Genomic DNA, 24,524 nt, shown 5'->3' with positions numbered 1-24,524 from the left:
CCCGGGTCCCCTCAGCCGTGAGGCGGCAGCGGCTGCACCGCGCGGAAGTGCCGCGTCTCTATGGTTCCGGGAGAAGGAAGAGCACCCGCCCTTCTCTATGGTGGCGCTGGCGCCGCGGGGTCGACGGGAGGCTGGCGGACTATGTGCATTTTTCCCTCATTACCTCACGGGCGGGAGGAGGCTGCCGGGATAGCGGAGGACCTTCCCTCGGCCTCGCTCTGGTCCTCCAGCTCCCCTCGCTGCCCGGCGGCCCCGGGAAGCCCGGCTGCCGGCCCGGCTGCCGCGCCGGGCCCGGACACCCCCTTCCCGTCCGCCGGGCCCGCTTCTCCGGGGAGCCTCGCCCAGGCTCATGGCTCCATGAGGCGGCAGAAGGAGGAGGAGGAGGCGGCGGCGGGGCAGCAGCGGTGGCGGCGGCTGGGCTGAGGCGGAGGAGAAGCCGCGTCCGGCCCGGGACGGGTGCAGGAGGTGGGCGAGCCCGGCGCGGGGGAGGCGGCGGCGGGGCGGGGGGATGGACGGAGGCACGGACAGCGAGGCCCGGTGCGGAGCCGGCACCTCCTGGAGGGTTCGTATCCGCTGCTAAACCGGGGGGTCGGCGTAGGGGTCGCCCCCCGGGGCGGGGGGGGGGGGCGCGGAGGCGGCCAGCCGAGGCCTCCCCTGGCGGGAAGCGGGGCCCGCGGCTGCAGCCGGCGGGCAGGGCAGGGCAGGGCAGGGCAGGCGCCTTTGTTAGGCCCCTTCTGCCTGCTGCCGGGGGGGTGGATGGAGGAGACCTCCTCTGCCCCCTGCCACGTCTCCGCTTGGGAATGAAGAGTTGTGGTTCCAAATAAATCATTACTTCCCCCCCCCCCCCGCTAAATGCGGCCAGCCTTCCGAGACAACTTGGAAAGGCTCATCTATCCCAGCAGCTTCACTGAGCCATAGCAGCATAACTTTTAATAGGCACTGAAAAAAAATTACATGTTTACTTTGTCAAAAGTTACACTTTTCCTGTTTGGGTTGTTTTTTTTTTTTTTAATTACAAAGGTAGAGATCAAAGGAAAAAGGGTAATTTTCATTAGGTCTTGTGAATTGCTCCTTATGCAGATTATCTCTTACACCAGGAGGTGAGGATTCCTAAGCAGAGTAGGCACTGCCAGTGTATGCGTTGGGTGTTGAGAGGCGCATCTCTCAGCGTCTCTCGGACCAGTCCTGCGTTAGCTCAGGGTCCTGCGACTCTTAACGATGGCCGGTGAAACTTCGTGGATAAAGTTTACCTGGTGTGCACCTGCAGAGAAGGAAGGGAGCTGTCACACCGTGAATTCCAGTGCATATCACTGTCCCCTGTCCTGTGTACGTGCTGTCAGTTCAGCCATCAGTTAAATACTTGGAAGAGTTGGAGGGATGCTCTGGCGCATGCTCTGGCGGTTGAAGAAGTAGCCTGGTACTCACAGGAGCTGAGTGGGACTTCCAGTTCTCCATGGTGTTCTCTGTGACTTACGTGTCCGTGCTTTTAGCCCCATTTGACAGATGGGGAACGGGTTTTTTTCCCCTTTGTGTGTTTAGATCGCACCGTGATGATGTTATTACACTTATTTAAGTGCCTACCGTTGATGCGTGGTACTTGCCGATCATTTTTGTTCATTTTTATCTGCATAGGCTTTCCTCCCTGTATTTGTTCCACCCCTTCTTGTGATGCAAGAGCTAGCCATTCTTTTCTTTGCAAGCAAAACACTCTTCTGGTGTTGTTTTTTATACCGTATCTGTTTCCTGCCATTACTGCTTCCCTCTGTTCAGACTGTGCTCGGTCTTCAGCTCTTCCTCTCCTGCATGTCCTGACTGTACGCCTGACACGCTTACTTATCAGCACTATCAATTTACTTAATCCTAGAAAGTAAACGCAGATTCTCGTTCTTGGGGTCTGGAAAATAATCTGTGGTTTAGAAAATGGTGGCTCAGTGCTTGCAGCTTCTCTTTCTGTTGTGCTTAGGCTGGCACTAAGTCAAGGGCAGCACCCCTGGGAGTCCAGCCCTGAAGGTGTCACTCGGAGTTGTTGTCACTCTGCTGTTCAGAACGGGGAAGGGAAACACACTTGTGGTTTTTAAGTCGTCATTTGCCATCAGTGCAGGCATTGACCGAGGAGGAACGGGTGATCTGGAAAAGTAATGGATGGGGTATACCTGTATTCCAAAGTCTTTTTGTCTTTTTTTCTTCTGTTCTCCCTCGGTTTCATTCCCTTTTGGGGAAGATTGGTTATGGGGTTTTTTGTGATGAGCTAGTGTTCAGTACGCCTCACCAATAACTTTAAAAGTGTGATTTCACACATGTTGTATACACACTCTTTCAATTTATGTGTAAAAACACCCATCCTGCTCGCTGAACTGGTTTTAGTTCTGTACTTAGTTGTGCGTTGCAAGGGTTTTCTTCCTCTTTTTTGTTGCAAAAGCAAAACTCCCTGACACCTTAGCAGAAGCAGGGAAGCAGCTGTTGGTTTTTCACCTGTAACTGTTTTGTGTTTTGCCTTTTTTTTTTTTTTTTTTTTCCCCCCTACCCTCCCCTTGCCAGGGTTCTGCAGTGCTCCAGGCAGTGAGTTTTGAAGCAGGATGGGAAAAAGACGCTGTGTTCCTCCACTTGAGCCCAAGCTGGCAGCCGGCTGTTGTGGGGTGAAGAAGCCCAAATTGTCTGGGAGTGGAACGCACAGTCATGGGAATCAGGCCACAACTGTACCAGGCTCCAGTTCAGGTCCTCTTCAGAACCACCAGCATACAGACGGAAATAATGGAAGGGAGAATGTATCGGACTTGACTTTGGGCCCAGGAAATTCCCCAATTACTCGAATGAATCCGACTTCAGGAGCTCTGAGCCCGCTTACTCGGCCCAATGGAACTGCCAACAGCACCAAGAACCTGGTGGTGACAGCGGAGATGTGCTGCTACTGCTTTGATGTACTCTACTGTCATCTCTATGGTTTTCCTCAGCCACGACTTCCTCGATTTACCAATGACCCCTAGTGAGTAAATTCATGTGCGGGAGGAAAGCTGAGAGACCAGCATCCAGAGCCGTGGTTTGGCTGGGGAGGGATGAAGGGTTTCCACTGGGGAATGGGACACTGGTATGCAGGGAGGAAGGGGGGATGTTCTGCTGCTTGCTTTGTCTACCAGAAACAAAAAATGGTGCGCTGTTAAGTGCACCAAAGAGGAAAAACAACATTCTGTTAACATTTGTTCGTGGAGATGAGTGGAGCTTTAAGGAGTGGCCTTCAAGGGAGAACGTGCTTAGCTCTACAGGAAGACAGATAGGCAAAATATGAGGAAGAGTGGTGCTTCTTCAGCTCACAGTCGACAGCTTGAGATGTGTACTTGAGGAGTACAAACCCACTTCATGGTAAAACTTCACTTCACTGTTAAAGTTTGCTCCTCTGCAAAAAATTAACTACACTGTGCCTCCCATAAAATTGTACTAAAAGAATGAGTGAAACTGAAATCAGAGTTTTCAGAAAACAGTAAAATGCCATTAATTTGAAGAGGACCCTGCTTCTAATGTCAGGCACTAACTTGGTGGAGGGACAAGGGGAGAGGCTTCCTTTCATGAAGCAAGTGGCAGGAAATAAAGTAAGAAGTTGAAACAAGTTCCCAGCTCATCCTGAAACAAGTGCTGAGCTGGTGAGAATTGGACAAGGACACTCACAAGGGTGTTCAGTTGTCCAAGTTAATGGGTTTAGCAGGGAGGGGAACCAAAAATTTGCCGGTCGTGGAACTGAAAAACTCCATTACGGAGAGAGTGCTAGTTGGGCAATATGGGAGAAACGGAGAGTTAACTTTCAAGGACGATGCCAAGGTTAAGAAAAAAGGATGTGTGTATGAGAAGAAGTGAGGAGAAGGATTTATGAAGGTATTTTGCTTTGGCGAGATTTAGATGATGTTTGTCTGAAGGTTGAGTGCGTAGGTGTGGAAATGTTAATGTTGTTAAAATGTTTGGTGGAAGAATTATATGTGAAAGATCGATGACAGATACACCTTCTGACACTCCTCCGGGGGCGACCTCCAGAACAACAGATAAAATAAAAAGTTGTTGACAGCCTTAATTTAAGTTAATGAATCTTAAATTGATGTAAAGGAACAATGGCTTAAACAGGTCAAGGACTCTTTCTGTGTATTGAATGTCTCCCCATCTTATTGGCTGTCAGTGTAGATGTAGGTTGTGCATCCATGCAGTTATTATCTGCGCAGGATTATGGATACATGTTCTGAATGCTACCGCAGACTAAGCTGTTTAATATTGTAAATACAAGTGAATGGAGAAATGCTGTGGACTAGAATATAGAATAGTCCCAGGGACGCCCCAAACTGAAATATTCCTGTGGTTATTTTTCATACCTAAGCTAAGTAGGGTCCTTTTAGAAAATGATACATTAGCTTGCTTCTTATTTAGTCCCTTGAAAAGCAAAGGGGTTTTTCTTTGTTGTTGTTGTATTATTAAGTCAATAAGAGATATTATTTTGGAGAGATTCATTATTTTGGTGTTACAGGAGATTTCTAACTGGATTTTGTTGCTGTTTCTGTTGACTAGTTTCAAAAAAGGCCTTTTTTCAGGAATCTCAGCTGTTGGAATTTTATGGCCAAATTTGAAAAGTGAAAAATCATTCACTGGGCATTTCTGTGCTGATAACTGAAAAGTCTTTTAGATCAGGACTCCAAAGCAAAACCAGCTCCTGTCTTGTCTTTCCCTCTGGGCAAATGCCTACCTGAATTTTCTTGTGTTTCAGCATCTATTCTGTTGCTTCTAGCAAACAGTTTTATGTACACCAGGGCAAAGCATGAGATTTACTTTCTTGTAGAGCAGCTCACAGGGATGATCTGTTGCACTTGAGACAGTAATGTAATGAACTTCAACCCAAATCTTATCAAACATAAGAGTAAACAAAGTGAAAATACATAAATAATTTGCATTGTTGTCCTTTGTAACATAATTAATGTTGATGTACGAGATCTTTGAACAAAACAAAGGTATATTTCTGGAGAGACAGAAAAAAGACTGTGGATGGACGGAACAGAAAGATGCACGGTTTGTCCCCACCTATTTCTCAGATAACAGGTCTTTTCAATTGGTGCTGAACCCCAACGTAAAGATAGAAGTAGTCGTGAAGGTCAGGATTCTGCGCAAACAGGGTAATAACATGAAAGTTACAGGGTTATGACTTGAAAAGCACCGAGAATTCCAATTAACAGCTTGAGGATATGCACGTGGACAACAATCTTGATGGCAATTAGGGAGCTGGTAGATACTTCTGGAGTCAGGGAACCTTACGTACGTGTTAGCAATGACATTCACAAATCCACGTAGAGGAGGAGGCATTGCAAGACTTGTAGTTATGTCTGTATTAACTTGGTAAATGAAGAAGATATCCCCTTTGCTATTCAGGTTACTGAAAAAATTACAATTTTGAACCCATATGATATGCAAATACTTAATTGGTTACTCCTTCCACATTTGTACTTCAGTCCTTGATTTTTTTTTTAATAGTAGGCATTACAAACTGGTATTAAAACTACACCATGCAAGTTTCTAGTTGCCATGCAAGACAAATAATAAGGTACTTGCATCATAAAATCTGTACTGTGACAGGTTTTTTCCTAGTACAGCTAAATTCTGATTTGAACAAACTACATTTTGCTACTTTAAAATTCCCTTTGTATTTGCAATTGCAGAAGCTATTTTTTAGTTGCTGAAATTCCCCTCTCCTCAGCCTAGCAAAGCCTCATTAGCCACACCTAAGTAGGGTGTTGTGGCTGGGGGAGAAATGGTTGCCATAATCTGCTCAGGGTGTGACCGCAAAGTGCCGGTAAGTGCTCATGGGTGAACATGGGCAAAAGATTGTCGTGACTTTTCTCAGTACCCCTGGGAAATACACTTTTCAGGGAGGCGCTATGGAACAATTGACGTGTTGTCAGCTGCACCTGCAATTTGCTAAGCGTACTTATTTTTCAGATGCAGAACCAACATCTTTTCTGCAGTGAAAAACTTTATAATGGTGAAATTTTATATACTTGTACAAAATAATATAATTTTTTTTATGCCTCAGTTGTTACGACCACAGTGAAAAATTGTTTAAAATGTGCTTTAAGATATTTTAAAATATGACAGCCTTCTGAATGTAATTATCCTGTCCTTCCTAGTAATATCTCTTCTATTATAGACGCAGAAAGCTGTGTCACAGCTCAGTGGAAACATCTTTTTTCTTTTTTTTTTTTTTTTTTGGAAGGGGAAAGAGGTGAATTGGAAATGTGAACCTGTAATTTGAATCGAAGAAGAGAAGGAACTTAGATTTGTATTCTGTCAGCAATGCTTTTCATTTTCTCCCTTCCCTTTTCTGTTTGGGGTGAGTGTCACGTGGGCTAAGTAATGGTTTCAAAACTTTAATTAGATTAAGTTAACTTTCCACTGAGTTTTTGTGACAGTAACGTTTCTCAGAAATCTCCTTTGTAAGTTTACTATCTTTTTTTTGTAAGCTTTCTAATGTATTTTCTTACACTCTTGTTTCTGTTTTCCATTTCAACGTACGGTAGCTAGATTAAAATGCAGAAGTGTCATTGGAAAACTAGAACAGTAAATCCTCTGTCTTGGTCAAGCAACCATGAGGTGGCTGATGGTTGTGGATGAATGTTTCGGCTTCCTCTGTGGGCAAAGTACTTCACAATTATCCCTTAAAGGCAATTTGCTATTTTGGGTAGTACTTCTGCCATTGGTCAAAGCTGGTAACTAGATCCTGAGTGATGAATTTATGCTGTGATAGAGTTTTTTAATTCCATTGTTGCTCTGAGGAACATCAGAGTAATTGCTTTATCACTACATTTTTAATTATTTCCTGTCTACTTAGACATAAGAAGCTCTGTTGCCTGTATTTGAGAAGTCATCCACATTCTGGTTTTGTTGTCTGAAAAGAATCTGTTAGTACTCTTTGTAATATTTGCTGCAAAGATATATTGCTTACAAGAGCTTCAAGAGTTTGAGGAAAGTAAGTGTCTGAGCTCTGTTGTAGAAAACAGTTATTCTGTCTTCATGTTTTAGGACTCCCGTCAATGTCTGTTTAATCTCAGAAAATTCCTTTCTTAAGACTGCATGTTTTCTATCGTATTACTTATCTTTTAAAGTTCAATAGAAATCCACAGACGGATGTTTGGAATCACTAACAACTAACTTTCTCATTTATGCTTGGGTTCGAAGCGACCACATCTTGTATTCAGTACGCTGTAATCTGAAAAAGTAAGATCATTCATCCTGGTTTTATAATTAGATCAGCATCATCAGTTGCCTTACAGAATTTTCCAGATGTTCAGGCGTTGTTGTAGAGCTGCAGCCACCACTATCCTTTCTTTACTGTTTCTCTCTCTGCAGCTGTTGGCTTCGCTTTCTGTAGAAGTGAACTTTTTTGCATTTAATATTCACAGTCATCTTTACCTATTTACCTCGTCGTAGAGCTCTTCTGAATGCTGCTGCTGTTCTTGGTTTTTGAGGCTTAATCATGGCTTCTAGTTTAACAGATTGAAATGAGCCTGCTGAATTTGAGAATCTGCTGTTATGCCTGTAAATGCATGATGGTAGATAGGAAATGGAAATCCATGTGATGTTTGAGTAGGAACAATACAGTGATTTAGATGTGTGTTCAATAGGAGAGAATCTGTGTAAATATAAATCAGATGTAAGGTAAGCAAAAGATGTGAACATAAACTGTTGGAGCACTAGGGACTGACCCAGAAGTCAGATCCTCATGGAAATAACAGGGTGAAAAAAACCCCAGGCGTCCTTTTTCTCCTTTCAAAAAAAAAAGAAAAGCTGTTATTGCAAACCTGAATTATAGATGATTTGCAGAATGCTTGAGGATCTTTTAGGTTCGATGTTACTATAAATAAATAATCTTATTTGCTTCACCTAAATTAATGTAGATATGGGTTGTCATGTAAACTAGGGGATGCTACCAAATGAGGCCATTACTTACAGAGGTAATCAGTGGGGTCAAATAACCATATCACTCGTTAGAAGACAGCGCAGAGTCTGACCAGGAAGGTGTTGGTGGAGAGCTTACAGAGTACTGGTGGAGAAAAAGCAGTATGCCAAAAAGGTGGGGGGAAGTGTTGGGTTTTGCATTTGGGGATGTGTGGGTGTGGGTTTTTATTATCGCTAGGTAGAGGGTGAGAAAACATGCCTATTGGGGTTTGTTAGAGGGAGAGGAAGCAAGTGCACGCGTACATGCTCTTTTACACCTTGTTGGTCTCCCCTTAGCAACCAAACATCTCTAGAGGCTGGAGTATTTCTCTTTTTTGCCTTTTCAGTCCGCTCTTTGTGACGTGGAAGACGGGGCGAGACAAGCGGCTTCGTGGCTGCATCGGGACCTTTTCAGCCATGAACCTTCACTCAGGACTCAGGGAATACACATTAACCAGGTAATTATGTTGAAAATGAAATAAATCTGAAATTAGTTTCATTTGCTGAAGACCTGTAAGGATTCAAGGTTAGGATGTTGGATCGACATCGTTCAATTTAATATGCTTCACAATAAAATAAACCTGAGAAATGTGTGATAGTTCGGGTGAGGTAATATATCAGGATTTAGTGTAATGTCTTTGCAACAGGTGAATTTTGGTTTACATTTTAAGTCTAATGTCGAATCTGTCTTGCATACTAACAGTTTTGACATCTTACGTAGCATGTAATTTCTCTCCAGCTGCAGTAAGTGGAGGACAGCATCAGGAACCTTGCACTAGTATTTGCGTATTACAGTTCATTAGATTAGGTAGAGATGCAAATCTCTTTCTCTGCAGTAGCAAATGGGAATGTGTTTCACAGAGGCATAATCAGAAAGGGAATAACTGAGCATCTGACACTTTAATTCGATGCTTATGTTAGGCAATATATCTTCTCTTCCCTTTAGTGCACTTAAGGACAGCCGATTTCCCCCCCTGACCCGCGAGGAGCTGCCCAAACTCTTCTGCTCTGTCTCCCTCCTCACTAACTTTGAGGATGCCAGTGACTACCTGGACTGGGAGGTGAGAACAGGTGCATTTGGAACTCTGCATCACTCTCTCGTTCCGTTCGGGTTCGGGTTAGTACATGGTGATGTGTCTCCTTTGTTACAGGGGTGTGTGGGTATTGAAACCGGGAATAGAAGAAATGGGGCTGGAAAACTAGAAGGGAGGAAGAGGATGGGCTAGCAATATGTGCTTGGTTGGGAGGGGATCCAAGTGGGAATAAGAGAGACATGAAAGTGTTTTATGGATTTGGCCCAATAGGAGATGGGTGTAAATATGTATAAACCTGGGGAGTATTTTAATGCTGTGAATAGAAACTGGGAATAAAAAGTAGTTAAGACCAAAGGTATTAATCATGTTTAGGACCTTGTACTTGGAAGTATATTTAGTTCAAGATGGGTTAAATAGACTTTGTGGTTGGGCTATTTTGGGCATGATTCTTATGTAGAGATCTTGTCTTTCTTGCCCAACATAAGAGATGGAAAGCTGTCAGACTTCTGACAGGACTTAACTTCAGGAGAAGTGGCAGGGAAAGGTGGCAGAGGTCCGCTATGCTGCAAAGACAGCTACTTGTGAGACCTGCCTGGCCGGCATTCTCTCTGGAAGAGAATGTCCTTATCCAGACGAAAGCCAAACTGTCCAGAGAGAGAGAAAGATACACGGTGTTGTGGGAATAACAACTCGATCATGGACTCAGTGCTAGCAAACACCTCTTATTTGGCTCTTCATTTCCATCTATAGGTTGGGATCCATGGGATCAGAATAGAGTTCATCAATGAGAAGGGTGTCAAACGCACAGCCACGTATTTACCTGAGGTTGCTAAGGAACAAGGTGGGTTTGAGATAGCAGCCAAACATGTCAACACATTGTGTCACAGAATTGGGTAACATAAATCTATGTGGATTTTGGGTTTGGATTGCAATGCTATCCTCATAGTAGTGCCATGGAGCCACCAGGCTTAATCTGGATAACTGACACCCGATACAGCTGCTGCTGGGTTTTCATCTGGCCTTTCTCTCATCCCACATCTGTGCACAGCTGTTTCTTAGTCTAAAAATGTTTTAGGGCTTAAGAAATAGAGGCTCTCAAATGCGGATCTTCCAGCTTCATTCAGCGTTGCATCTTTCCTCTTCTATGTTTCTCCCACCAACTAGGATAACTGCAGGCTGCACAGCACCAACAGGAGAGTCCCTTTCCTCCTCATTCTTGCTAAAGTAGCATCCTCCAGATGAGGGCAGGAAACAGGGCCCCTCTGGAGCACACTTCCCACTCAAATATAGTAGCGGTCACCATGGTAACTGCTCAAAATATTGCCTCCTTTCCTCCACCTAGCAGAGTGGAGTGGTCGCATCCTCCTGGCTCTGGGGCAAAAGACGAAGGTAGGAATTTTAACTCTGATCTCTCACAAAGCAGTGCACTGTGCTATCACTAGAGCATCAGGTTGATCCCAATTTGTGTATGTAAAGAGCTAAGTATTATCTTATTTTAAGGCTTAGGGAGCTAAACTTCAGCAGCACGTGATAAAACAGTTTGGGGTCCCTGCAACAGAAGCAAGGCACGAACCTCTGTAAGAAGAAAGGCCATGTGGAAAGTGGAATTACTGTTTTATAGACCAGTTCCAATATGAGTTTAAAGGGGTTGGCATGCACAGGTAGTATGCGTGCATAAGACCACGTATGTCCAGTTTAACGCTGGTGTTTCTAAAGCTCAGGGTTTCCTGTTTAGTTGTTTGCTTTTCTAGAGGTCTTTTAATGCATTTCTTATCTTTTTGAAACATCATTTTCATATAGAAAAATTTCCCTTGCTTCTATTTTTCAATAGACTGGGATCAGATCCAGACCATAGACTCCTTACTCAGGAAAGGTGGCTTTAAGGCTCCGATTACCAATGATTTTAGGAAAACGATTAAACTCACCAGGTAAGTAGATATATTTGTCGTCTTTTAATTTTACTTTATAGTGTTTTGTGGGTAATTTGAAGTAAGTCTTCATGCCCCTTTTAGATGAGAGATGTAGTCTGAAAGACAGAATCATAAATGCCGCGTGTTAGGCATGTAACGTATATGGAATGAAGCGTGATATATTCAGTCATGCAGGATCGAGGTTAGCATTTTCGAAGAGAACTGTTGCTGGTTTTAATATTGTCATCCACATGAAAGACCAAAAGAAGTAGGACCTTTGAAAGTTAAAAAAGGTTGATTCTTCTGTATCTTTACAACGGGCGTTCTTTTTCTCAGTGTGCTCATCTGTGCGTGGTGTAGCTATTTGGAGGTGACAGCTGTCTTCAAACCAAACCACACTCAAATTAGGCTGGTTTTCAGAATTTGCTTGCTTTTCTGTACCCCCAGCTGTCCTATTGGTTTCAGCTCCCTTTATGTTAGCAAAAATTGGGACATTCTGGTTTTGTATAGAAACACTAATTTATCAGGTCGTTCCTTACCTCTGGAGAAATGAGGTGGGTATGCAGGGTTGGTTTTTTTTAACAGGAGAGGACAGGATGAAGGTTTTCATTACAATCTGGTGTAACGTGGACTTGGTGCAATTCACGACCACTTTGAAGCTATGTGTGCATAGTAGCATGCTTTAGAAGCACCTGGAAATCTCTGGTGTCTCAAAAGGGACTTCACGTTTTGTGAATTCTGATTGTACGATGTGGACTAAGCCACGCATATGCTATAATAAGCCTACCTTTACCCAACTCTCCATCATTTTCTTTCACTAGCCGTTCAAATATGAAGATAACCACAAAAGTAAATAACAGTGAAATACTGGTTATTTAGTCTCTGAAACTGCATCATCTTCCAGCAAACTTTTGAGGCCCTTTTTTTCCACAGCAAGCGGATAAAAAGAATACAAATTGATGATTAGTTTCCTTTGGAAAACTCCTTCAGGAGTCCCGTTAATTATGATTGCCTTGAATAGGGCTTGTCTTTTGGGACCTTGAAGCTAATTCAAGCTTAGATGGGTTATTCAGACTACTGCATGAGGCGATGTCAAAGTAGTTTATGAAGTCAGTGGGTTCCTTTTGGTTGTTATTGGCTGTGAGCTAAAAGGTGATCTGGGATACACGTTAATGTTTTTTTTTTTTTTACACTGTTCTCATAGGTACCGCAGTGAGAAGGTGACAATCAGTTATGCAGAATACATGGCTTCCCGTCAGCATTGTTTCCAGAATGGCACTCTTCATGCCCCCCCCCTCTACAATCATTACTCCTGACACACGGCTGCATGACCAGTCCCACTCCCCAGTTGCTGCCAACGGCTACGACATCATTGGGGCAGATGCCTCCTCTTCCTGGTCCAGTTACTTCTATTACTGCACCATTTTATGATGCTAGCTTCCGTTGCCAAGTCTGCCTTCCAGCTGACCTGGGGGGAGGATGAGAGCATGACAGAACTTCAGGGGCCCAAGCCTTATCTCAGCCTTCCCTCTGAACGGGGGTTCAGTTGGATTAGGGCTCCACGCCTACGAACTGTCATGAGGTGCAGAAGACCTCTAGGAGTGAAAGTGCCACTTCGGACTGATCTGTTCTTGTGTGTTACTGACACTCCAGAAACTTGAGTTGTTCGTTATGGAAGCCCCCCCAGATCAAGTAGGAGCATTCCCTGGCAGCCTGGGCAACGGAGTCCAACAAAACATTTTTTAGGTTCTTTTTAATTTTTTTTAACCTCTGGTATCTGTTGTGTGCCGAGAGCTGATTGCTGTCCCCACACATCACAGGCGGACGTTATGATATTGGGGAGGGTTGAACATCTGGATAGCACCCTATCCTCACGGACAGAAAACACTTAAAGATGTGAAAAACCTTTGGATGGTATTGCAGATGAATCCATTATTTAAACCCTAGAAGGCTTTAATTATCAGATCCCACTGTAGGTTGGATTCTCTAGAAATCCTCCTGGTTTACAGTTTTCTGGGTGTGTAGACAGTGCTTTGTAACGTAGTCTGCTATGAAATAGAATGCCGTTATGCCTGGAAGAGAGCAACATGGCACGTGCTGTGTATGTGAAGGACAAGGTACTTGAGTGTCCCTGGACAGTCTTCTCTGTTACGACCAAGCTTTGTGTCCAAACATTTGTAATGGAGCCTGACTGGATTAGGGATGGGGAGGGATTTGCAGGGCATTGACTGTAGCCATACAAGTGAGACTAGTGACTGAAATTTGTTTTAACTTAAGCTAACAGTCTCGGGGACCTTCCTTTTGATAGGACAGCCACTTTCTCTGGTGTGACTATCGATCTTGAGAACTGTGAGTATTCCAGTTTATAGCAGGCCTATGGAATAGAGCTGTGTAGTTTCGCTGGTATGTTATGTAGTTACACAGTTTAGTCATTACCACATCAAGGCAATGAGTGGAGAAACCTGGGTTACCCAAACTGTGTGCAACTCAGGAGCATTCTGTATTTCTTCTCCCGTCATTGATGATCTGTATTTCTTCTCCCGTCATTGATGATTACAAGAAATACTCTCCATCTAAGAGGAAGATAAGTTATCCAGTTGTTATTCTGAAGTGTCATTGAGGGATGTTATAAACTAAATTATGACACCCTCTCAATGAGGTCACTAGACTTCAAAATACAGTTTTGGGGTTTTGGTTTTGTTTTGTTCTCCAACTTTCTGCAGGGTCAACAATGATCAGGAAAGAAAATACAAGTGCATAGCAGAGTAATGGCTATTTGGTTGCATATATCCTTAAAGTTTGCTTGTGTGTGGTAATGATGGCTTTTAAAATTGGTTGGCGTTTTGAGCCTGAAATTCTTTCCTGGCCTGGCAGGGAACAGGGCTGGTAGAAAGCTCAGAAAGGCATGTTGCTGCTCCTTCTGGTCCTAGAGAAGCAAACTGAATTGTGCAGTCTTGCTTCATGTTGGTGTAACGTTCTTCTGCTGGAGGAGAGACACCTGAGGGAAAGGAGGGGGTCCTATTCTGGATAACGGTGCAATATCGACCCAGCTTTCCTCCTGTCCTGGGTCATTCTTATAAGTTGCCACTTTCCCTTGTGATGTTGTTGAAAAGCAACTGAAGATTGAGGGATTGTTTCATGATTTCCTGCTGCTGAGAATAAATTGCTCTTGTTACAAACTTGAGTGGTTTGTAATTACTCTCCCAGGTGCCGTGTAGTGATGGGGGAGGGTGGGGTCAGCTCTGGACATACCATCCACCTTTCAGCTGTCAAACAGTATGATACATAGGGCTACACTCATTACTGTTCAAGTGTTCTATGTTAGAATTTAATTTCTAAAAGGTTTGAAAAAAGCAAAAAAATGGTGCTAAAACTTCACCCCTGAGCACGCTCAGCGAGACTGGTCATGCAGGCATATAGTGCCAGGCTTTTCAACAATATTGTTTCTTTTTCAAATGTTTGCCCTGTTCTGTGTCTTCAACGGTGTATAGTGTTTTCCTGATTTCATTTTATTTGAACAGGGGATGACTAAGGGGTGGGGTGGGGAGGGTTAGCTGTCATTTTTAAAGAACAGAATTTTAGGATTGAGTGACTTGGTTGGTTTAAGCCTGACGTGGGCTAGATGGTTTGGGACTGGGGAAGCTGCATCCTCTCCCACTTCCATTTCCCCACTCGGACTGTTTAAAAAAAAAAAATAAGCAAACAAAAATGCCTCTAAAATATGTACTGTGTTCTTGTCTTGTTGCAGTGAGAAGAGAAGCTAGCAAATCAGAAACACTGGTCTGCTGCCTAAGAAACAGGCCCTCTCAGCTTTAGTCCCACAAGGGTCCAGCTACAAAATCCGTTGAAAAGTGTGTCAATAGTGAAGTTAGCTCAGAAAAATGTATGACAAGGACAGGTGGTCTCAGGAAATAATCCCATTTCTAGATCATTACACGGCAGCTATGCGTAAGGATGAAAGAGGTGAACTAGAAACAAAAATGTACCTTTGAGTTGCCTCAAGAGGGAGGCAACCAAAATCAATGGCCAATAGATTTAAGAATTTCTCTGTGCTTACTTGGCTGAGATAGCAGGTTAGAACTCCTCCTTCTAAGCAACCGTTACCTGGTTTGATCTGGATTTAACTCATCCTTAGAAGCAAGTGCCTTTTGGTCTAGAAGGGCTTATTCTCATGACAACCACAACTGAGAAATAATCTCACTGCAGTTATGAATTGTCTTTGTTTTACAGTAACTACAGGAGAATGTCTTTGATCACTGGAGTCTGTCCGTGTTGGAATGTTTCCACTGTGAGGTTCTTTTTTTTTTTTTTTTTTTTTCTTTTTTTTTCATAATGTTCAACAGTCAATCTCAACTGAGGCCATTTCAGTTTGGGAAGGTTTTATGGTCAAAATATCACATATCTACAATTTATCAGAACAAAAAAAAAATCTGTAAGAAAGTCTAAATAAGAGTTCATTTTAACCTTTGCACAGAATAATTTGTTTTCATAGTACATTAACAAACATCTGCAATCTTCACTATTAGTGCTGTTTTCCGTTTGTATTCTGGAAACTACATGTTGTTTTGTTGGGTTTTTTTGGTTAATTTATTTCCTTAAAGCAGGAGACCTCTTTTGACCTTCAGTGCAGAGATGTCAGACCAATTCTTTGTATTACACTTGGTTGCCTCCTACCTATATAATAACTTCTGAGTGTAAATAATTGAACTCTATCCTCTAATGAAGTATTGTAGAGAATAAATCATAATGGATAAAGATTATTTGTCCTGTCCTCTTTATATGCTTTCTCACAGCCTTTCTGGGGGATAAGATGAAATCTTTCTCATCTAGAAAGATGAACAATGTACTACACGTATGAACACCAAACCTCGAAATTACATTAAATGTTCAGAACCAGGGAGGTTGCCAGAATGGGATGACAGCTGTCTGGAAGCACAGAAATAGCCAAGACAGACTAGCTAGAAGAAAGCGAGGAAAAATAGTAGGAAAATTAAAAACAAAGATTAAATATGTTTCAATAATAATGGTACAGCAAAGTATCTTTATATCCTGAAATAATGCTTGCTTGGACAAAAACTGCCTATTAGTTGTCATGACAGTGAAATATATGAAGCATATACATGGAGAATTCTGTACTGTACTGAAAATCCTGAATTTGTAAATCTGTCTTAAACTACCGAAGTTGTTCGTTCTTTTTTTTGTCTTTTAAAAGGAACTAATGAAAACAGGTTATCTGTAATTCACAGGTTGTAGTTTCAGGTGATCTAAAAATGTTATTTCAGGAAAAAGAAACACCCATCTTTCTAGATTCTTACTAAATATTTTAACGTTTCCTTTGGAACAGGATCAACTGATTTGTATAATAGTTCTGATGTACATACCTCTGGCGTAAATGGGTTTTCCATACATTTGCAGGTTATTGCTCATTTTTTATTTACAGTGGATGTATCGTCAAAGATCCTGCATTTCCTGTTTGTGGTTCTTGGGAAGGGCAGCCCTGGATATCAACGAAGAACAGGTATAAGACCCCGCAAAAAAACCCCAACCAAACCAAGGGGGAGGGTAGTTTTGACTTAAATATGCCTGACAAGCTCATTGACCTCAGTGTAACTACAAAGCAAACACCTATTTTCAGAAAATAGGTAGTAGTAAAGCTGGAAAGTGAATCCCCTATGCAATACGAGGAGTGGGTTGAGGAGGTCTCTGGGGCTCTAACCCGAACCATTCTATGATTCTGTTTCCAGGTGACTCACTGTAAATTCTGAAGTCAACCATAAACTAGCATCCACTGTTGTAAGTATATTCTCAGCTGCTTTGTTGGCTAGAATACAGTGGCTTATTTGTATATTTTTATGGCATTTTTTTTCCTTATTTGATTTTTTTACTTTCACACTGAATTGGTCAGACATAAAATCTTTGTCCAGCGTCTTTCATCAGAGGTTCTTTCGTGCATGTTGCTTTCTATAACTGCAGTAACACTCAGCAGCTCACAATGAAGGTGAGGCCAGGTAGAAGGGTGTACATATGACTGCGCACTGAAATAGTTCAATCCAGGCTAAGTATAAACCAGGATAATTCTCCAGAAAACACTTTCTTCTGTTCTTACTTCGGTTGGAAATAAGAACGAATTAGTCATTTAGCACTCACTTCCTTCTAAAAACAAATTACAGACAGGTTAGGAGAAATCTTTACAAGGTACTTCCAATAATGAATACTTGAGCATTTTTATTCTAAACATGCAAAAAATTTTGGACAAAATGTATATTATAATCTACCTAATTGTGATTGAGAAATGCCACTTCTTGAGGATAAAAATTAAAACCAGAACACTTTCCCATGCGACTCAATAAATAGATATTTATTCTGACCTATGTATTACGAGGATTGCTCTCAAACTGAATTGTAGTACACTGAGCAATAGGATAGAAAAGTTCCTAATCTGTTTTTGCTACAACCTGGTAAAAAATGACCTGTGAATGTGTTTGATCACTCCCAAAACGCAGAAAGCCCAGACTATTGTTGCTATGTTACTTAAAACAAGTATGTAACTCTACAAATTGACCAATATCCAGATTATTGAACTATATTTTTTCCTTTTTTATAGTCAGCTAGACTAGTCTTATAATCAGATGAATTCTGACATAATATATTATACAACCAGTTGATAGTATGTGTAGATGTCATTATATAAGTATTTTAAAAAGTAGCAGATCATGCAAGAGACAGTTTTGCATTCAGAGGCTTATTATCACTTTATTACTGGGTGTTACTATGGCTTTATATTGCTCATACATTTACATTCAAATCATTTTGGATATATAATTTTAAATGGAGTAAAAATAAAAGAAGGTAAAATGGCATAAAAGCCTAAACTTGAAGAGTTACATGTTAAGAACAAATTAAAAAGCATGCATGTCTCATGCAATAATGGCTATTACAGCATGTGGTATTCCGAGCGGGTAATGGTATATCCACAAGGATTTTGACCTGTTCCTATAACATGCTCGAACTGTTGATGATAATGAAAAGAGATTAAGGTTTCAATAACCTAATCTTAACACTTTTAATCCATCAAAACCTTTGCAATTTTTTTTAAGTTGGGGGTTTTGACACTCCACACAAAATACACAATTACTGCTACAAAGCTTAAAAACTTCTAGGAAGAATACATTTCTTCTGCTGGCGAATTAAAAGGAAAGCATACTACAAAGTATGGTTATACTTATATTATAACATTTTTGTTTATGAGTTCTTCCTACATTTTATTAAACAGAGATATTTAGCTAAGCTTTTTTTTTTAAGATTGTGTTGGGGCACTTTGTTGTGGGTCTGTTTTTAAATTATGGCAATGTAGAAATTACCAAAGAAATTGTCTGTCTAACAGTCCACTACCTAATAACATGTGTCCAGCAAGGGTCAATACTTTTTGCCCTGGAATATGAAATACTAGAGGCTCTGTTCATGATAAATTAGATTTGGCCAAGCCTTTTCTTTTTAATCAGTTCATTTTAGGATATGACCGGTAAATATGCTTGAAACTTCCTGTAGTCATTCACTTTATCTCATCTTCTTTTTTCATGCACATTTTACAATTGAATTGGTAAATGCTGGAACAGCCATTATTAGTAAGGAAGAAGCCAGTGTGTTTTAAAAATAACAAAGGAAAAGTTTGGTTTGTTGCAGTAGCTGAATGATACTTACTGTGGTTTTATAAGTGCATTTTTAACATTCTTAAAAAAGGGGGGGGGGATGACAAGGTCCGTTCAGAAATGCTCTTATTTGTTTCTTATTTGACTCGAGACCTTAACTAAACACATCAGTGATAATGAACCTTTATTTTTCATGATAGCCTCTTTAGATGTATCTATAAACTCTTGCAAGTATCTGTCTTTCTCTTAATTGTTTTAGGTTTTGCATATTTAAGTAAAGGGATCCTTGGGGAAAAACAAAAGTTAAATTAATAACTTAAACCTCTGCAAGCTTCCTCCTGCTCTGAGAATCATGATGTTCTGAGTAGATGGGTTATTTGAGAAACCATCGGGATTCCAAGTAATTTTAAATGATTCTCTGATCAATCTGGCACAGATTTCCTTGTTTTCTTGTAAACCTAATTGAAGTTGTTTAATTTGCCAGATGTCCCCTGAGATATTTTCAGTCCATCTTCCTGAGTGTCATTCTGTTTGTACCACTTAAGAAATCAGTTTTCAATCAGTTTCTCTGCCAGACTCGTTTATCCAGGTAACAAATGTTAAAAGACCTGTGATATGACCCTTCATATTCTTATAGTTTATTCTTAATGCATTCCTTTTCCCAGCATGCAGGAAACCTAGGCACGGATGCAAGTTTGTGAGAACAGGAGTGGTTTCATCATAAATCCTTCGACAGTCTATTTTTGCCTTTCTTTAAGGGCAGGGGATGACATAGTAAGGTCTGATAAGATGATTACTTTAAGAGGCTTAGGCTGGTTAGGCATTTATGTGTGGGCTCTCTGAGGGAAATACTACTCCATAAGGTTATTTCCCTCGCAGTGTTCCCCTGACATAGTGTCAGGAGGACTGTAATCATTTTCAGGCTGCCTATGACTTTTAGGCGTCTATAGATTACTTGGGGATAGTCTGTAAAAGCAACCTCCCTTTCAAAGCATGTCATTAATGGTATCAACACTCCTCCCTCACACACTGAGGTATATTACTCACAGTGAGCAAGACAGAATTTCTGGTGCGGTTTACGGTTTTCCTAAGGTTTGCTACCTAGCCGGAGGGCATTCTGGCGGCAAAACGGAGTAGGCCGTAGCTCCCTGATCCACTGCTGGTGCGAAGCCACAGGGACGAAGACGCGTCTGCCGCCTCGCTGCCCGCCGGAGCTGCTGTGCCGAGCCCGGTGAGGGCGCACCAGCGCCGTTTTGAGCCCTCCGGTTGTTTCCTGGAGACGAGGGACCGACCCGCCTCCTCACAGCGGCGGGGCTGAGGCGGCGCCGCGCTTCCGGCCTGGCCGGGCCTTCCGCTGCCGGCGGCTGAGGTGATGGCGGCGGGCGGCAGCGACCCGCGGGCGGCGGACGTGGAGGAGGACGCCTCGCAGCTCGTCTTCCCCAAGGGTAGGCGGCGAGGGGGTCGGGGGGTGATTGGAGGCCGGCGGCGGCCGCCTCTGAGGGAAGGAGCGCTGAGGGGAGCGCTCCTTCCCTCAGGGGCGGCCGCCGCCACGCTGAGGAGAGCTCTCCTTCCCTCAGAGGTGGCCGCCGTTCCTGAGGGGAGAAGCGGTCCCCTCAGCGCTGCTCAGCCCCACAGGTCACAGGCACGCCGGGTACAGAGCCCCCGGTGTTAAAAATCTGGGATAATAAACCGTTCGCCTATGTTGAAGGAGCCCGCGGTGGCTAAGATGTGGCTGTTCTTATGTGGAGCGTGACATGTGCGCGGGAATAATAATAATAATAAAATTCACATCAGGTTATAGCAGAAAGATTCTTGGGTTTTGATATAACCATTATTTTTTTATTTATGTTTCCTGACATTAAGGTAGTGCGGCATTTTAGTAAACCAGCTGTCCAGAGCCTGAGTTGTAACTAGGGACGCTAACACTCTGTTTTTGGTTTGGTTTTTTTTTTTTCCCCAGAAAACTATTCAGTATAAATTCCAGAGCTGTATTAATTCCTCAGAGCTGCTCTGGAAGAGGAGGAAAAAAAAAAGGGGGGGGGGATAATAGTGCTTCATTTTTTAACAAAAAGCATAGTCCCAAATGACTGGGTTTTGGGTGCATTTATGCTAAAATCTGCAGCTTACCCATGTTCAGCCCAAGTTGCTTTACCGCTCTGTTCCAAATAAAGGTCACCAGTCCCTTTCTCACACCATACCCGACTGGTTTTATAAAACAGTGCTGATGGGGATGCTATGGCTGATCCTCCTGCTTTGAGCAGCTCCTACTGCTGGTGTTGAAAGACCTTCTTGTTATTGCAATGAATATGGTGGTGATGAACAAAAATAAAAAGAGTTGCCTAAAAAGGGGTGGGGGAATCTGTTAAGATTGGTCAAAACCTTTTTCTGATAATAAAATTTCAGTGGGTCAATTCACCTTTCAAGTAAATGAAGCCTTTTTAAAAACGTTCAGCAGCATCCACGTGTATTTTAAGAACTCGGAGGCTTCCAAAGACCATAGGCATCACTTTTGAATTTTTCGAACATTACAGTTCTAAATATTTTTTTTCTAAAACACTACTTTAGTTCTGCCAAAAATGGGTGAAGGAAACATACTGCAAAAATGTAACAAATCAGAAGGCTAGGGCTGCAAATATAAAATCTGTGGTCAAAAAGACAAACACATTGGACTGTCACTCAAAATGGTGTCATTTTTATCGGCATTTATAGTATGTCATGCTGCACGATCACTGGTGAAAGGGCTTGCACAATTACAGTGAAGCACATTGCTCATTTCGTTATTGCCCAAAGACAAATTTAGATAGAAAACTCCTGTAAGTGGACTTTATCCACGCTTTACCTTTTTTGTGCTGACGTTCGCTCATTCAAATGTAGAATTTGAAACTGCGGAAACTCTTCTAAATTCAGAAGTACATATGCTTCTTGAGCACCGTAAGCAACAGAACGAGAGTGCAGAAGATGAGCAGGAGCTTTCAGAAGTCTTCATGAAAACCTTGAACTACACAGCACGCTTCAGCCGCTTCAAAAACCGGGAAACCATCGCCAGCGTCCGAAGGTGAGTGGAAGAGTCAGGGTATAAGACTGTACTGGAGAAGCTGGTGTGTAATACTGGTGTTGCTTTATGAAAGTACGGTTTAGTGGTGTTTCCTGATTTGTACTATAATTCTGAATCTTGTCTTTCTGAAGAGGCAAGAAGTTTAATCGTAATTCTTCGTGGAGGGTTGTACTTTGTGAAGCCTTGTGAACCACTTTGTTTTCAGTATTTAAATGTCAGCTGGTTGCAATTAATGGGAGGATTTTCTAGACTTTATAGAGTAATTCCGGAGAAGTGGAGTTAACAGATGTGACTTTTCTTTTTTCCTCTGTGCAGTTATATAATTAGTCTTTCTTCCTGAAAGAACATTTAATTTGGTGCCAAAAGCAGAGTGGGAGGCTATTTGGTTTGGGTTTTGCCCTTTTATATTTCTGGCTTACTTCTAATTTCACCAAATTGTTGCCTTTCTTTCCAGTTTGCTGCTCCAGAAAAAGCTCCATAAGTTTGAGCTGGCGTGTTTGGCTAACCTGTGTCCTGAGACGGCTGAGGAAGCGAAAGCCTTGATTCCCAGGTGAGCATTTACGGATCGTAAAAGGACTGCTTTATACTTCCCTGTGATCTGAAGCCAGCTATGGGCAGATGCCGTCTCCAATCCAGCTCTGCTAATGGAAAACCTACCCCTTGATCCGACAGCGAGGCAATCTTTGTACATGTCCCTAATGACACTTCTAACACTTACTTAATTAAGTGTAAACAGCTTAAATTGGGAGTCTTAGCCCACCCAGCTGTGCTTGGTTGGGTTTTGGGGGTTTGTTTTCTGTTGAAACAAATGACATTGCTGCTGTAATGAACTGTTTTGTGGATGAAGTACAGGGGAGCAGTAACTTCTTCATATCTTGATTTGTTACCTCATGGCCTGAGGGAGAGGAGAGAATGAAATGCTCATCTGAATTACAGTTTCTTCCTTGTATGCTAAGATTTCATAGCAAGACTGGACTGGCTTATGAGCATGAGGCTATACGGACTTCATTTAGAGGTCTGTTTTAAACTTGCACCTGCCTTGCCTGTTTGATAAAACATTTTGATATTATTCAGCAGATAGTTCTGGGAAGGATGGAGTTTTGTCATTTAGAGAGGAGGCACTCCCACAGGGATTAGGGTGATATTTGTACAGTAATGTTACAGGCGGTTCCTGATGGTACCATACAGGTGGGTGACGCTGGCTTTGAGACCAATGGGAGAGAATTATGGCTGTCTGAAATGGATCCGGGGGGAGATGATTTCTGAAACCTTTAATGTACCCTCATTATCCTAATCTTGCAGCCTGGAGGGCCGATTTGAAGATGAGGAATTACAGCAGATTCTTGACGACATTCAGACTAAACGCAGCTTCCAGTACTAAGGTTAACCCTTAGCCCCTTCATCTGAGCAGAAAAACCTGGGAACTGTGACTGCTTCTCAGCCCTCTGGACCAACCCAGCACCTTGCTGCGCGAGGGGAGCTGTGGATACAGGGTACCCCAGCGCCGTGTCACCCACAGGTGCTGGAGGGCAGTGTGGTCCTCCTCCTTCGTTCCATCTGTCTGTTGGTAAGGACACCTGTATTGTGAGAGCCGAAGAACCTGAAAAGCCTTTTCCCAGTGGCTCAAGTATTTGTTTCTTCCAAATCCCTCTCCTGGATTTGGGAATTTTCAATGTGATTCTGTTGTGACTACTTTTTTTTTTTTTTGTGAACTTCTAAAAGAGATGGAGAAACTTGTTCTTGACTCTTGGAAGGTTTAGTCGTGGGTGGCATCAATTTCTGTCGTGGTTTTTTTGCTTTGTTTTGTTTTTTTTTTTTTTTTAATTGTGTGATGAGGACTGGATTTATTGACATCTTCAATACTTTTCTATTCTTGTTTAGTGTAAATAAAAAGATTTCTAATTACGGCCATGTGTTTGATAAACATCAGGTGCATATTACGGTCAAGGACTTTTTTGATAAACGGATCCTGTGATTATTAACCTCTGTTGGAGATCTGGGGCCTCCAAGTGCTTAGTAACACAATTACAATTTAGGACAGGTCAGTCAGAGGCATTATTAAGTATGGTCATAATGAGAGAACCTTTGGGCAGCATCTCCCTCCCTGCTCCCCTGTTCTCTGCCAAGTGATCGCAGGGACCCACCCTATGTATCGTTTCAGAAAAGAAATAAAGAGTTTCACCAGTGTTGCAAAAGGGAGAGAAATATAGCATTATTTCAGCTCTTACTGGAAACTTAATGTTGCTCCTATGCTGGAAGGACTAAGCTGGTTTATGACAACTGCTTGGGCTACCTCAGCTGAGGCACAGTGCCTCACTGCAAATACCATTTATTTCTGTGCTTTAGTGGCATCATGTCTCCTGTAAGCCAATAAACCACACGTGCCTTCCTAATTAACCACAGTAACTTTAACTGGATCAGGATAATTATAACTAAAGAAAAAAGCAAGGTGTTGTGGCAAATTTTTTATTTTATAGAGCTCTGTGGCCCCTTGTGATACGAGAATTGCTTTCCAGTAGCTGCTCCCACTGTAATTTGGTTTGCCCTGTAAAATGTTTCTGTTCGAGCAGCTTTAAGACATTTTCGTATTTTAAATACACAAGCTCTCATATCTTAATGAGAACTCATTTTTATTCAAAGAACCCCATCACTTTAGACCTCTTTATCTACACTTCTGGGTAAAATAAAAATTGGTAAGCATGACTACTTGTAAGCTAACGTAAGACTCCCAGGGTGTGTAACAGGCTTAGTGATATGACAGCGATCTCAGAAGATTTGCACCATCCTCCACAGAAAGATAATTATGAGCACTGAGATTAATTGTTCTTGATTGTTGTGCTTCGATACCTGGTGATTAGGCCGAGGAAAGAGGAACTGAATTCCAAGGGAACTGCACGAGGTGCGATCCAGTTGTAGCTGT

At 42.3% G+C, this 24,524-nt stretch overlaps 2 protein-coding genes and 1 long non-coding RNA gene across 6 annotated transcripts; 2 read left to right on the top strand and 1 right to left on the bottom strand.

Annotated features, from left to right (window-relative positions):
* Window positions 1-121: 121 nt before the first annotated feature.
* On the top strand, window positions 122-19,602 carry AMMECR1L (AMMECR1 like). Of its 4 annotated transcripts, XR_008467049.1 has the most exons (10): window positions 122-465; window positions 2,539-2,983; window positions 8,304-8,414; window positions 8,903-9,017; window positions 9,741-9,831; window positions 10,822-10,918; window positions 12,105-15,188; window positions 16,341-16,418; window positions 16,645-16,693; window positions 19,034-19,602. XR_008467049.1 is itself a non-coding variant. In XM_054205979.1 (7 exons), the coding sequence occupies exons 2-7, from the start codon at window positions 2,577-2,579 to the stop codon at window positions 12,214-12,216; spliced, it is 933 nt and encodes a 310-aa protein (XP_054061954.1). In that variant the 5' UTR covers window positions 122-465; window positions 2,539-2,576; the 3' UTR covers window positions 12,217-15,669. The 4 variants fall into 4 exon arrangements, 2 of the variants coding, with proteins under 2 accessions (XP_054061954.1, XP_054061955.1); XR_008467050.1 differs by lacking the exon at window positions 19,034-19,602 and having other exon boundaries at window positions 16,645-17,610; XM_054205979.1 differs by lacking the exons at window positions 16,341-16,418; window positions 16,645-16,693; window positions 19,034-19,602 and having other exon boundaries at window positions 12,105-15,669.
* Window positions 10,918-19,723, bottom strand: LOC128911307 (uncharacterized). The gene is made up of 3 exons (XR_008467051.1): window positions 19,597-19,723; window positions 16,282-16,397; window positions 10,918-11,016 (listed from the first exon to the last, which is right to left on the bottom strand). It is a non-coding gene; the product is annotated as an uncharacterized LOC128911307 (long non-coding RNA).
* Window positions 19,724-19,871: 148 nt separating this feature from the next.
* Window positions 19,872-23,752, top strand: POLR2D (RNA polymerase II subunit D). Its single transcript, XM_054205981.1, has 4 exons — window positions 19,872-19,994; window positions 21,424-21,604; window positions 22,059-22,154; window positions 22,907-23,752. The coding sequence occupies exons 1-4, from the start codon at window positions 19,922-19,924 to the stop codon at window positions 22,983-22,985; spliced, it is 429 nt and encodes a 142-aa protein (XP_054061956.1). The 5' UTR covers window positions 19,872-19,921; the 3' UTR covers window positions 22,986-23,752.
* Window positions 23,753-24,524: the final 772 nt, after the last annotated feature.

Source organism: Rissa tridactyla, chromosome 6 (genome assembly GCF_028500815.1).
Source record: "Rissa tridactyla isolate bRisTri1 chromosome 6, bRisTri1.patW.cur.20221130, whole genome shotgun sequence".
Lineage (NCBI taxonomy): Eukaryota > Metazoa > Chordata > Aves > Charadriiformes > Laridae > Rissa > Rissa tridactyla.
This window is presented reverse-complemented; position numbering and strand designations above follow the sequence as displayed.

What these genes read in the sequence shown, in the direction of transcription:
- AMMECR1L (XM_054205979.1), top strand. Translation starts at nt 2,577, where the DNA reads ATGGGAAAAAGACGCTGTGTTCCTCCACTTGAGCCCAAGCTGGCAGCC. An exon ending in GTGACTACCTGGACTGGGAG is followed by an intron (nt 9,018 to 9,740) that starts GTGAGAACAGGT and finishes TTCCATCTATAG; the next exon opens with GTTGGGATCCATGGGATCAG. An exon ending in AAAACGATTAAACTCACCAG is followed by an intron (nt 10,919 to 12,104) that starts GTAAGTAGATAT and finishes CTGTTCTCATAG; the next exon opens with GTACCGCAGTGAGAAGGTGA.
- POLR2D (XM_054205981.1), top strand. Translation starts at nt 19,922, where the DNA reads ATGGCGGCGGGCGGCAGCGACCCGCGGGCGGCGGACGTGGAGGAGGAC. An exon ending in ACCATCGCCAGCGTCCGAAG is followed by an intron (nt 21,605 to 22,058) that starts GTGAGTGGAAGA and finishes CTTTCTTTCCAG; the next exon opens with TTTGCTGCTCCAGAAAAAGC. An exon ending in GCGAAAGCCTTGATTCCCAG is followed by an intron (nt 22,155 to 22,906) that starts GTGAGCATTTAC and finishes CTAATCTTGCAG; the next exon opens with CCTGGAGGGCCGATTTGAAG.